At 49.1% G+C, this 13,847-nt stretch overlaps 1 protein-coding gene across 1 annotated transcript in view; it reads right to left on the bottom strand.

The window, feature by feature from the left end:
- Window positions 1–13,847, bottom strand: part of ZNF462 (zinc finger protein 462) — a 141,821-nt gene that overhangs the window by 67,229 nt on the left and 60,745 nt on the right. Inside the window, exons 4-7 of the mRNA XM_024753684.1 lie at window positions 9,788–13,793; window positions 8,818–8,982; window positions 6,935–7,038; window positions 3,057–3,175 (exon numbers count right to left, since the gene is read on the bottom strand). Of these exons, the coding sequence (XP_024609452.1) occupies window positions 3,057–3,175; window positions 6,935–7,038; window positions 8,818–8,982; window positions 9,788–13,793 (4,394 nt within the window). The remainder of the gene's footprint in view (window positions 1–3,056; window positions 3,176–6,934; window positions 7,039–8,817; window positions 8,983–9,787; window positions 13,794–13,847) is intronic.

Raw genomic sequence — 13,847 nt, 5'->3', positions numbered from 1 at the left:
GGTATATCTTCTTGATAAATTACTATTCATGAAAATAAATTCTCGGAGAGTTGGCAATTCATAGAAAACTAAAATACTGAAACTCAGAAAAATAAACAGAAAAGCATAATACACTTTAGATTAAATTATAATCATGACTATGGAAAATAATTATAGAGGAAATGGTTGAAAGGAAATATTATCAAACATTAACAACAGTGGTCTTCAGATAATAAGATTATGAATGGCTTGACTGTATTTCTTCTTTCATTTTCAATTTTTTTCTAATGAACATGTATTTTTAAAATTTATTTTCAAGTGAAACTTAAAAACCAGAGAAGAGGGAAAGGAAGGAGAGGAATAAGAGAAGAAAGGATTGTTAGTAACGAAGGTTTTGTGGACCAGTGAATATGAACTGAGGACAGCGCTGATGTGCTATAGACAAATGTTCACTAAAGCAGAGCAAGAATGAGCTAGTAAACCTCCACTCTTTTTTTTTTTTTTGCATGTGGGATCTTCCTGGACCGGGGCACAAACCTGCATCCCCTGCATCGGCAGGCGGACTCCCAACCGCTGCGCTACCAGGGAAGCCCTAAACCTCCACTCTTGCTTTTACCCTGCTGAGATGGTTACTTTCCTGCCACCCCGAAAATTACTAAGTGGTTTCATGTGAAGTGAGACCAGCATCTGAAGTCCCGCATTCAAGCCTCCTTTTCACCACTGATGACCCCCAAAGTGTGCATTTCCAAGAAAGCCTTGAAGAGACCCACACAAAACCTTGAATGAGGCAACATACTATAGCCCAAAGCAGAAGAGAAGCACAAAGAAGTCAGAGGACCCAAGCGAGAACACCAGTCAATTCCACACCCCTCAGACCATGACCTGTTAGCTACAGGATAATGCTGGGTATGAATAATGGTGTTTACTGAAATAATAAATATTATGTCACATTGTACACTACTGCTCTCCTTATTCCATTTCTCAGTTTTTCAGTGCAAACCTGGCTATATGAACCTTGGTGGGTGGTTATAAGTAGCATAACCTGAGAGAGAATTCAAATCCAGGTATCTGGTTAGTACACACTACCTTTTACCCTATAAAATAAAATAAAACACTCCATCTAGAACAGACGAGTCAAGAGTCTTCTGGAAAATGATGTGGCTTTCTCCAAGCCAAGCCACTCTCTGTAGCTAAGACCAAGTCATAGACACCAACGGTTCAAGGTGTGTGGAGAACTGGATTACGATGCTCCCACCCTCTCTCTCTGGATGCTTCCTTCCTGCAAACCAGCGAGCACAGAAGACCAGTCTGGCTTGGTCAGCTCCAAGAATATACACTTCAGAATATACGCTGGGTTTTGAGTCTCTGTGGCTTCATCCGACACTGAGGGTGACAACATCTAACCTTTGGGACTGCCTTGAAGATTAATGCCCTGGAGTCAGTGTGTAGCCTGTGGCACTTTTTTAAATTCTTTCCCACAGGCCAAATCACTTACCCAACTCCCACTGGTAAAGTGTTTTTGACAAGGCTGAGATCTATGGGGAAAACCCAGGATAGAGTCCTGAGAGAATAGTTTACGATATACACCAGTTAGAAAAGAGTGGTTTGAACCCCGAAGCCTCTTACTCCATGGACCTTAGTAAAATGTTCTGGAAGATATAAAAATACTAATAGATAGAGAAGAGCCCATACAGCTGATCTGCCATCCCCTCCCCCACCCCCAGTGGGCTTAAGGCATCCTGAAGGCTTCCGTAGTTTTACTCCATTAAGCCAGTTCAACGGGACCCAACCTTCAGGAAACAGCAGAGACATGGCTGTATTTCCACAGGGGGTGAGGACATGACAAAAGTGAAGGACTTGGGTTCTGGGCAGTTAATAAGAAGCTAATAAGGGAAGGGAAGCTAATAAGGGAAGGGAAGCAAATAAATGAGACAGAAGAATTCTAGTTGATTGAAAAATTTTAAACTAGAACTCAACTAGAATTCTAAACACCTTAGCTGAGGAAACTCAGCAGGGAGACTGGATCTCTAGAAGAATCTCTGACAGTATCGCTAGCTATTCTAAAGCTATTGGTTCCCCAATTTTCCTTTGTTTGTTGTAAGTTCCTCAAAGGCTGACAACACTTCTGAGAGGGCCACAGGCTGCTGCGGAGTCAGGCTTCTCAGAGGACTGGGGACATCCTGGGAGGAGGCCCCCCAGACCCTGCCACACGGCCTTTCTTACTCATGCCTCTTTCCTCTCTTGGATGAGTTCTGATTAGCCACCTGTGGGCATCCTCCATCACATGCCAAGTAGAAAAGAGCAGAAGAGAGAGGGAGGCAGCACCCTGTGAGTGACAAGGATGTAGGCTTTTGTTCTGGAGTCAAATTCTTAGTGAATGGGCTCTGTGGCCTTGAGCAGGACACTGGGTTTTGAGTCTCTGTGGCTTCATCCGACACTGAGGGCGACAACATCTAACCTTTGGGACTGCCTTGAAGATTAAATGAGACGATGAATATACCAGGCTTATTAGTACAGAGACTGGTACGTAAGGGATGTTCATGAGACGAGCACAATGAGATGGGATGATAGAGTGATGGAGATCAACACAACTCCTGGACACTCATGACCCAAGGTCCTTTCTTATCTGGAATGTGGAAATGCATCTAAGGGCATCTCATAAGAAATCTCACACATCCTGAGGTCTCTGTGTCCCTTTGAACGTCCCCAAGATTATCACTTAATTTTAGTTGGAAATTATCTTCAGGAGATGTACCAATTCTTGCATTTCCATTAGAAAGTCCAGGTAATTTAGAAATTTCTCTAGAAGACAGAACCTGTGAGTAGCAAGAATCTGTCAGTAGGTATGTGTTAGTTGCATGAATCAACTATGACATGCGCGACACGGTACTTGGTATTATTTTGCCTTTGGGCCATTCTTTAATTTTTTTAATTAGATCAAAATAAAACTGAATACACAACCATCTCAAGAGAACCTTATTCTCATGTGTATGGAGCAAGAGACTTAAAAATTTCACTCACTGAAGACTATTAAATTTCAAACTCAGGGAACTAGTGCACCGCGAACACCAACTCACCAGCATGAGCTTTGAGGATGTGTGTCTTCAGCCGGCTGTTGTAGGAGGACTTGAAGGAGCAGAGCTTGCATCTGAATGGTTTATGGTGTCCGTGGTGGGTTTGCATATGGCGATCCAAACTTGATGCAGAAGAAGAGAAAAGGAAATGACAATATTAAAAATTGCATCCAACATTTTCTCATTGCCCTTTTCCAGAAATCCCATTTCTAAGCTGTTCAAAGTCATTTTGTTACTTTCCAAGGATGGTGCTTACAGGAGGGAAAAAACAAACAAACAAACGCAAACTGGCTAGAGTTGGAGAAGCTAAAGGAAAGAAGAGATCAAAATTTTTTTTGGATTGAGAGACATGGCAACGGAAACAGGTCTTGGTAGACTTATTTTCCCTTCTCTAAAGCACTGTGAAGTAGAAGAGGACGTCTAAAAAGAAAAGGTACAATATGGACAAATTTAAGTTTTCTGAAAAGTCAATGAGATGCCTATCAAAGAGTCCTTGAACTTATACCATAAAAAAAAAAAAGGGAATTAGAGAAATTTTGCATGTAAAAAAAGGCTGACTTTCTTCTTAAACCTTAATTCCGCTGTGAACACTTGAGCAGGGCACTTGCAATGGGCTATTTTCGAGGTCTTTCTAAACATGGAGGTCCAGTGCAGGTGTGTTTACAGGAAATCATGTGATCCAAAGGCTGGCCATGCCTTCTGATAAAACCATGTTTGCTGTACATCCGTATTCCAGAAGCAACTTATAAAGAAATGATTTAATTATAATTTCCCAGTATTTCATAATAATTACTACTCTAAAAAAATAATAAATCTACCAAACGAGGTGTGGGAAGATGTTCTAATTTAATTTGTATCAATGCCCCGGAGAACTAGATTCCATTCTAAATAACTCATATGGGAACAGTACTGCTTACCATTTAAATATATAATGTTCTCCCAAGCTCCAAAGCAGCCCTTTCCACACTGCCTAAGGACACCACCCGCTGAATGTCCTTCAGCTATCTTAAACTCAACCAGCCTGAAACAAACACGTCAGTTTTTTAAAATCCCAAACAAATTCTCTTCTTCATTCCCTTCTTTGTAGAAAGAACCCTTCCAAGCTGTCAGTCAACCGGCCTGGAAACCTCCGTGCCATTTGTACTGTACCCTGTCCCTCTTCCCCTCCAGTAAGCCAATTTTCCCAAGACATGAAGATCCTCCTTCCCTCAACTGTTCCCAAAGTTCCATTCTAACTTCGTGGATCAGCTACTATCACTGTCTCCTAATTGGTCTCCCCCATCTTTTTTCCAACTCAAAAGCACAAGCGATGGAGTCAGACTGCCTGAGATCAAATGCCAGCTATTACTCATAAGCCGAGTGGCCTTGGGCAAGTTCCATAACCCCTCTGTATTAGAAGGCCTCGCTTCCCTTATCTAGGAAAGGGAGATGATAATGGGACCATACCTCATAGGGCTGTTCTGAGAATAAAATGAGATAATACTTGAAGGCACGTAGCACAGTGCCTGACACACAGTGAGGCTCAAGAAATGTTAGTGATTAAGATGCCTTTACTCGTTTCAGAGTCTTCCTTTTACCAGTAATGTGTATTACAGAGCACTAATTCTGCATTCAAAGACCCCCCCCAAATGCAGTCTCTACTCAGGTATTCAGACTTTACCTTCTACTATTCCTTTACATATCACTTAAAAATTAGTCCAACTAGACCGCCAGCTGGTCCCTCCTAAGCATCGATCTCTTCCTCAGGGCCCTACTCTCTCATCGTTTCCTCCACGTTGCATGTTCTTTCCAAACTTGGCAGGTCCTGTCTTCCTACTTCGAGACTTGGCTCCAGTGCTCCCTGTTCCATAAAACCTTCCCGATTCTTCCAAAGTAGATGTACCATCTCCCTTCTTTGAAACTTCATTGCATTTTATTGATACTTTTTTTTTTAAAGACATGTGCCTTGTTTTGCCAAGTCATTTGCGCGCTTGCTTTACTTATAACCCGACTAGACCCTAAGTTCCCTGAGATCACCGACCACGTCCTATTCATCTTTATATTCCCCCAAAGCCTCAACAACAGGGCATATTCACTTATTCACAACGATTTATTGAGGTTGTGTGTGTCAGAAAACGTTGAGTTGCTGTCCAACAAATACTTATCGAACGGATGAGAACTACACAAGTTTGAGGCCAGGGCAAGAATCTGATGACAAAGATTGGATACTAGGCTCTGTATAATCATAAAAGAGTTTGCAACCCATCCTAACCTCTGTGGAAGCATCACCTCTTCCTGCCTTTCAACAGACACTAACTAGCACTTTATCTTTTTTAAGAAGCAAACAGCCCATCACTTCTTTTCAATTATGATAAAAATAAACAGCGTGTCAGTCTCACCATCAGTCACCTTCATCCAAGACTGCAGAACACGTTATTGAAAAATTTCTTTCTCATACAGTCACGAGAGAAAGGCAACAAAAGGTTGTTTCTTCTCAGAACCATCCCTCTTCCTATCGACCCGAAAAGCCTCACACAAAAACCCAAATTTTCAATTTCAAAGCTGTGCCAGGTAGCAGGAAGCTCCGTCTCCTCAACCCACCCTGTACCTCAGGCATCTCTCTGACATCGATAAACTTCTTTACCATTCCAGGTCTTTTTAAAAAGGCCAAGCGATGACCCTCTGGTCATATGGGTTAAAAAGTCCTAATTTTACCTCCTTAGCCGCTTCAAATTTCCCAAACGGAACTTTACTTCCTCAAATGATGATTAGGTTCTGGATCAACGTTCGACAGATGCACCAGTAAACTCATCTACCCTCTGGTCTTTCCTTGTGTAAGTCACAGCAATACCTCCAAAATTATCATTTAAGAAAATGCCCAATTTAGAAAACTAATTCAAAGAGATACATGCATCCCAATGTCCATAGCAGCACTATTTACAACAGCCAAGACATGGAAGCAACCTAAACGTGCATCGACAGACGAATGGATACAGATGTGGCACATATATACAATGGAATATCACTAGGTCATAAAAAAGGATGAAATAATGTCATTTGCTGCAACGGGGGTGCAACGAGAGATGATCATACTTAGTGAAGTAAGTCAGACACAGAAAGACAAACACCATATGATATCACTTGTATGCGGAATCTAAAAAACATGACACAGATGCACTTATTTACAAAACAGAAATAGACTTACAGACATAGAAAACAAACTTACGGTTACCAAAGGGGATAGCGGGGGCCAGGGAGACCGAATTAGGAGTTTGGGATTAACAGATACACACTACTTCAGGGGTCCCCCAAGCAGGCCGCAGAAAGTGAGCAGCGGGGGAGCGAGTGAAGCAAGCTTCATCCGCCACTCCCCATCGCTCACATTACCGTCTGAACCAACCCCCCCGCCCCGTGGAAAAAACTCTCTTCCAAGAAACTGGTCCCTGGTGCCAAAAAGGTTGGGGACCGCTGCACGACTTTATATAAAATAGGTAAACAACAAGGACCTACTCTATAGCACAGGGAACTATACTCGATATTTTGTAACAACCTGGAACGGAAAAGAGTCTGAAAAAGAATGCGTATATGTATTGTGTGTGTGTGTGTGTGTGTGTGTGTGCGTATAACTGAATCACTCTGCCGTACGCTTAAAATTAACACAACCTTGTAAATTAACTATACTTCAATTTTTTTTTCTAAATGCCCGATTTCGCCAAATCTGATGTCAGGCAAACAATCTCCTGTTCTCAGCCCCATTTGACCGGTGGGGTGACAGAGGCTCAAGGTAACACAGCCAACTGAACGGCAGGCCTGAACCATGAGCGAGGCCTTCAGACGCCTCCAAGCGCTCCTGCCTTCCACCTCCTCCAGTTACCACTTGCACCCACTCGGTGAGCACTTACTTGTGCCTGAAAGCAGAAACAAAGGAGCAATACTGGCAGCTGTACTTGTCCTCGCGGGTAAACATGGCCAGGGCCAGATGGCTCCTCTCATGAGAACGCAGCCCCTGCATGGACATCAGGACTCTGTCACATTGACTACAATGGTATCCCCCCGGCCGGGTTTCATCCTCCAACATTCCATCAAGCAAGCAGTGTTCACCATCCACCCGGTCCGCCAGGGCGCCACTGGCATCTTTGGCTGCTTCCAGTCCATCCAGGAACAAGTGGGAAGGGTCTTCAGCCTCCTGCTAAGAGAACCACACACACACACATGCCCCACCAACAAAATAAATATCCATCATCATTGCTCCCAGCTCTCCTCCTCTCCCTTCATTCTCCCAAACTCCTGTTAAGCATTTCCTATTAAGGTTTCCTCCCCTGCCTCTCCAGCTCCCCCTAGAGGGAGGGCAAACCCAACTGCCATCCTTCATGCAGTGGTGGTGATGTGAGGGCAACATATCCGGACACAGGTTGCTACTGTCTGGGAAAAGTGAGGGAGCGGCTCTCCCACTCTGAAGACAGTTCACTCACTTACCTTCTATCTTAAAGAGAAAATTCAAATTGGGATCCTACCGAAACTGATATAAAGCAGGTTAGGGTTATCGGCTCAGAGAAAGGAAGAGAGGAAGGAAGGGGAAAAAGGAGAATGGTGTGGTATGGGCGCTTGGGAGCCTTGGAACACCCTCGGGAAATGAAGGAAACTGGAAGATCCAGCTCTCTGCCACCACGCTCATCCCCATCTCACAGGCGGTGACATCACCCCTTGACCGAAGGTTGCTATACAATCAATTCAAAAAATTAAGAAGCAGCCTAGCCTGGTTTGGGGCGGCTCCTTCGGATTACCGATTACACGGGAAGAGCCGCTGTCTCCCTTGAGCAATTACGGGACGCAAGGCTAGGACACACCCTGGTGGCGGGCAAGAAGCTGACTGATGCTGTCCCCGTGCCACTCACTGCTGTGCCGCCAGCCGCAAGGCTTCAGTCTTCAATGGGAAGAGCGGAAGCTTCGCCTCCATGCCACATCGGCAAAACAGGACTCGAGATCAAGAAGGGCCGATGACAGAAATGCATTCACGTATCGAGAGAGAGAGAGAGAGAGCAGAGCCCTGAACTGACTTCTCTGCTCAGCACTAAGTGGTCAGCAATACCCTGGCAGGCAGGGATGGCAGCTCGGTCACTGAAACAGTGGCTCATTTAAGGATTATGATCTTCAAACCAGGTGGCCTAATACTGGTCGGGGGCAGAGAGAAGGTGCTCGCCAGCAACACAGAGGGAGAGGGGATGGAGGAGACAAATCAGGTCAAAGGGCTCACAGGGCCAACTGTGACCTGATGGCTTTCAGTTTTAGATCTAACGTTTCTGAACGCTCCTCCGGGGACCCAGGATAAGAAGTAAAAGACAGATTCTCCCGGGCTCTCTGCACCATCGCCAGATGAGAACAGCAAGAAGTCAGGCAGTGGGAGGCGCAGAAGAGGATGGGAACAGAACCCACTGGACTCCTCTCAAGAGCCCGGGCCGCTGGCAAAAGCAAACACCTAACGGCACTAAATGCAGCATAGAAGGGAGACCCAAGGCCTCCTGTACCGAGAGGCCCGGATCTTCTGTTTCCACCAGACTATCCGCGTGGAAGGGAACCAGATCGAAACGCAACCGGGTCGAAACACGGAAGATGAGGAGGATCCAACCTGTAAAGAAATCAAAACAAGCCAGACCGATCCCAGCATAACTCAGGAACGCCCACATTTGGGGTCGCCCTTTCCTGAGCGGCTCTGAGCAACGGCGTGAATTAGGAACTCGAAGGGCTCACACACAAGACTCCTCATCCAGACCTTCCCAGTGCTCACCTTCACGGCGGCTGACACGGCCGGGACACTGCCGTACTGGACGTGCTTGCGCAGGTGGTTGCAGATGGCCCGGAGCGTCGGATGCACTTCCACACAGAATTTACATTTGTAGCCCACCACCTTCCTCTCCTTGATCTTTGGCACCTCTTCTAAGTGACCAAAAGGCTGGTAAAATACAGTGGTAGCCATCAGTACTCCGAGCCCTCCCTCAATGGCCGGCATTTATTCTTGCAGCTTACTAGCAGATTTTACGTTAAAGCAGATTAGCAGGTTAAAAACCAAGGGAGATAACACGGCGAGCAGTTTTACATAACAGATTCGTCAGGGGCGAGGCGCACTGCCCACTGTGCGCGCGCGAGAGAGAGAAGTCTCCAGAACCCAAACAGGTTACGACTTGTGAGGAGAGAAGATCTCGGTGCTGAAGCCTCATTGTCACTGCCACCAAGTTATCTGGTTTTCAAACCAATTTTTCAACTACACAGGCGAAACGTCGCATAGCTACGCCATTAGCGAACTTCTTGACCAAAAAAGAAAAAAAAAAAAGATGAAGAAAAAAAAACTCTACTCCTGGAGACGTTAGGTTCCTGTAGCCGACACTGCAAACCAAGACATGGCCGAGAAGCGCTAACGATACCAAGAGACGGCCCGCAACTGCCTTGGGAAAGAGAGCGAGCGTTGTCCTGTAACTAGGCCTCGGATAAGGCTACTTGGCAGAGAGAAATACAGAAAAGCCACCCGACCCTCCCCTGGGGAACCTTGGGAGGGGCGAGAGGGAGGGGGCCGGGGAGAAGGGTGAGCGTAGAACGCGGGGGGGATAATCAAGCTCGAAATGTTTAATTGACTTATTGAGCTCTCTGGCAGGCTAAGTCACTAGGAAGCCCGTAGCGGTTTGGCTGGCAGCGAAGACGTGCATGTGGGCACCAGTGATGAGAGGCCTCCTGGGGGAAGGGAAAGCAAAACATATCCTTACCCTCTCTTGTTTGAAATCTGCAAAAGCACCATCTGCATATTTCTGCTTGCTCAAAAGCTGTTTCCTCCTCTCCTGACGTTTGGCACGCTTCTGGAATTCCTCATTGTGAATGTTCAAGTGTGAGGTCAGCTCCGCCGTGCTTTGCAGTTTGCTATCGCAGTGCTTGCACTGGTAGGCGGAGCTCTGCGGGCGGGGGCCGCCGCCCAGGATGACGAAGTCCCTCTTGAGGTCCCGGCTGTGGTGGTCCGTGTAATGCATGCACAGCAGCTCCGCCGTGCTGAAGGACAGCTTGAAGCACCTGATGCAGCGGAACGGGAGCCACTCGATTTCCTGCCCTTCGCTCCCCTCCACCTCGGCTTTCTCGAAGCCGCCTCTCTCCTCCTCTTCCATCAGCACCGGCTTCTCGTGCTCGTCGGCGTAGACGGCGGTGAAGTAGCCCCCCAACTTGCTGGCGTGCTGCTTCTTGGGGAACACCCCCGGGTGGCGCTTCATGTAGTGGGACACGATGCCCTTCTTGCTGAAGGACTGGAAGGGGCACAGGGAGCACTTCTTCTTCTCCACGGCGCGCCGGAGCTCCTCGCTGAGCTGCGGGGAGTCGTCCTTGGGCGGCGACGGGATGATCACCTTGTTGGGCTTGTCGCTGATGGTCCTGGAGGCCGCCAGGCAGTGGGTGTAGTAGGCGTCGATGTCGTGGCGCTTCTGGTAGTGGGCGGCCAGCCCTTTGCGGATGGGGTTGGTGTAGGCACACAGGGCGCACTTGAAGAGGTTGTTCTTGCCCTCGGGCTGGGCGCGTACGTTGTTGTGCTTGATGCGGTAGTGCCGGGCTATGCCCTTCCGCGTGGAGCAGAAGTACTTGCAGAGCTGGCACCGGAACACAGTGTGGGACACCAGGTGCGAGGTAGCGAAGTGAGACGTGGACACGGGCTCCTCTCCCACCTCGTCCTCGGTCACGGAGACTTGGGAGGGGCTCACTTCAGTGGTTATCTCGGGCTCGAGGGTCACGGGCAGCTTCGGGGGAGACTGGGAAAAGACATCGAACTCGGGCTGGTTGTGATACTTCTCGTAGTGGATCTTGAGCTTCTCCAGAGTGCCGTGCGTGTAGGGACACAGTTTGCAGCGGTAGGCGCCGTACCCTTGCTTGAAGATCCTGCTCGTCTCCTCCACGTCGTTCTGGGCTATGTCGGCGGACTGCTCCACGTCGTGCACGAAGTCCTCGGCAGTCACCTTGATGGATGGGTGTCGCTTCTGGTAGTGGGTCAGGACGCCGTGGATGCGGGTGTTGATGTAGGGGCAATGCCTGCATTTGTAGACGGCGCCCGGGTTGATGTCGATATCCTGGGCAAAGTCAGCAGCCTTCACTTTCATGCCTGGGTGCTTCTTCCCATAATGGGTCAGAAGGCCGTGCAGGTTGTTATACTCAGACTGGCACACGGTGCACTGGTACGGGGTAGAGGAGATGGCGGGGTTGGCTGACGCTAGCTGGAGGCTCTTCTCTGGGGAAAGCCTGGCATCCTCGGGGCATTCAGCTTCCTGCTCGGGGAGCGGGGCAGGCATACTGTTTTCACAATTCACAGGGCCCACGAGCTCTTCAGGCGGAGGGATGGGATTCTCGACAGCATCTTTCTCCTTGATGATATCCAGCAGCACGGACTCGTCCCCATTCATGGCCCAGGGGTGGAACGCTTGGTAGTGATTGGTGATGTCCCAGATGGAGACGGCCTCAAAAACACAGTCTCGGCATCTGTACGTTTTGGCTTCAGCTGGCATCGTGAGAGAGGGAGGGGATGGGTCCGGCCCAGCCCAGAGCTTGGTGGCCATGTACGTATAATCAACGTAATGCTCGGGATGCCTCCTCTGGTAATGGAGGAGCAAACCGTTGGGATCTGTGTGGGAATAGATGCACCACTCGCAGTGGTAGCCAGCTTCTATCAAGCCATCCAGAAATGCCCACCGCATGATGGACGTGACCGTGGCCTTCAGGGCGGGGTGGTCTTTCTTGATATGCTTCCTCAGGGCGTAAAAGTAGGGGGAGGTGTACGAGCACTGACGACACTTGAGCGCCCGGAGTTTCGTTCTGTCCCGCTCCACGTTCGAGGCGGGGACCAGCACGCAACCGGCAGGCTTCTTCTGGTTACGGTCGCAGAGGCTTCGGATGGTGGCCGTGTGCTGCCGGATCACGTCCGCGTTGGCCTTGAAGTCTCGGTGCTTCTTCTGATAATGGATGAGGACACCTTTGACCGTGCGGTTCCCGTAATCACAGTGCTGACAGAAGAACATCTCACTCTCCGCGGGAGGGCCGTCTCTCTCGGAGCCGCTCCGGCTGAGCTGCTGCCTGGGGGCCGGTGCCCGGGGGGAGCCTTGGGGCCCATCGGCCCCTCGCGTCATTGCGGCTGTGGGAGGAGCCTGTCTGATATATTTGGCGGTAACCTTTATCTCTGGGTGTCTTTTCTGGTAGTGGACAAGGACTCCCACAACTGACCGATTGCTGTAGGAGCAGTGTTTGCAGTAGTAAAGCTCGGTACCGAGGTCTGGTGGCGGGGGCGGTGGGGGGGGTGGGGAACCCATGGCGGATATTTTGGGAGACACTGGAGCACCCACCTCAAATGACAACCGAGAAAGGGCAGAGCCCCTGTCCACAGACACCATTCGCATGGTTTTCTGGATCCTAAAGTAGGAGGCCTTTTCTTCCGGGTGTTTCTTCTGATAATGAACCAACACAGAGTGCATGTTGGGGCTCGCGAAGGAGCAAACGTCACAATCGTACACGACAACGGTGCTGACCGAGGGGTCCTTCTGATTTTCACATTCTGGAGGAAAGGTCTTGGAAGGGGTGTTCTTAGGGAACGGAGCTGGCACCCCGCCGCCACGGGCCACGGCAGCGGACGCGGCCATGTTCTTGGGAGCCGAGTTCAGGATCTCCCTCAGCGTCTGGGACTCCGTGTTCGGCCCCTCCTGCTGCTCCACCACGTAGCTCGAAAATATCATCGCATTGTTAATCTTGACGGTGGGGTGCATTCTCTGGTAGTGCGGCATCAGGCTTCGGACGTTGGGGCTCGTGTAGGAACAAAACCGACACCGGTAGATCAGGTCCGAGTGGTCGAAGTTGAGGACGTTCATGGCTTCCGGGTGGTGTTCGCCGTAATGCTGCTGCAGGTCTTCGAAGTTGGTGTAATCGATGTAACATTCCAGGCACCTGTACACTGCACTGTGATCATTGGGGTCCAAGATGTACCTGAAGCTGAATTTAATGTACGGGTGCATGCGCTGGTAGTGGGTGCTGACGCTCCGGGCAGATTTGTTGTTAAAGTCACAGTGTTTGCAATAATAAAGCCTCCCCGAGTCGCTGAAGTCCGCGTTTTCATTACCGTGCTCAGTTCCGTAGATAGGAGTCTGGGTGTTGAGCAGAGCGGCGCTGGAAACCTGGTGATCTTTCATGTTCGCGGAGGAGCCATAATAATCCTCTTCGTCTTCCGAAAGGGTGAGCTCTATCTCAGCCCCGTTGGTGGCATTGTAATCGTGGGTGACAGTTCTGAAGTTGGGCTCCTTCTGGGGCTCAGGGGCGTCTCTCGCCCAGATCTGCTGCGCTGAGAAGGACGTGGGCACCTCCAGGACGGGCTCCGGTGGCTCTTCCTCCCGGTCCAGCTCCACCTCGATCTCCACCTCGTTGTCTTCCTCCTCCTCCTCGTCATCCTCCACGTTGATCACCGCATCTTCCTGCTGTTTGGTTTGGTTAATTCTGCTCTGCAGGTTGCTCGCTATCTCGTCAATCCGGGTCCTCTTCTTCACGGGCGATAAGTCGAGAGGAAAGTCATTAGCGAGTTTCCTAGAGGCCTTAGCTACAAAATTGTTCTTGGAGGACAGCCCAAGAATTGAGGTCTGACTTTTCTTCACAGTGTTGCTGGAAGAGGGGTGGCTGTCTGTCTCGCCGTCCGCTGGCAGGCTGGAGGGCTGCCCCTCGAATTTTGGCAAGTTGTCGCAGAAGGAGTGTTTGTGCTGCTGATGCACCCTCAGCCCTTTCAGCGTCGTGGTGGAGTAATTACACATGGTGCACTTGTAGGGG

Source organism: Neophocaena asiaeorientalis, unplaced genomic scaffold (genome assembly GCF_003031525.2).
Source record: "Neophocaena asiaeorientalis asiaeorientalis breed wild unplaced genomic scaffold, Neophocaena_asiaeorientalis_V1.1 scaffold342, whole genome shotgun sequence".
Lineage (NCBI taxonomy): Eukaryota > Metazoa > Chordata > Mammalia > Artiodactyla > Phocoenidae > Neophocaena > Neophocaena asiaeorientalis.
Note: the sequence above shows the minus strand (reverse complement) of the source record. Positions and strands in the feature narration are given on the sequence as shown.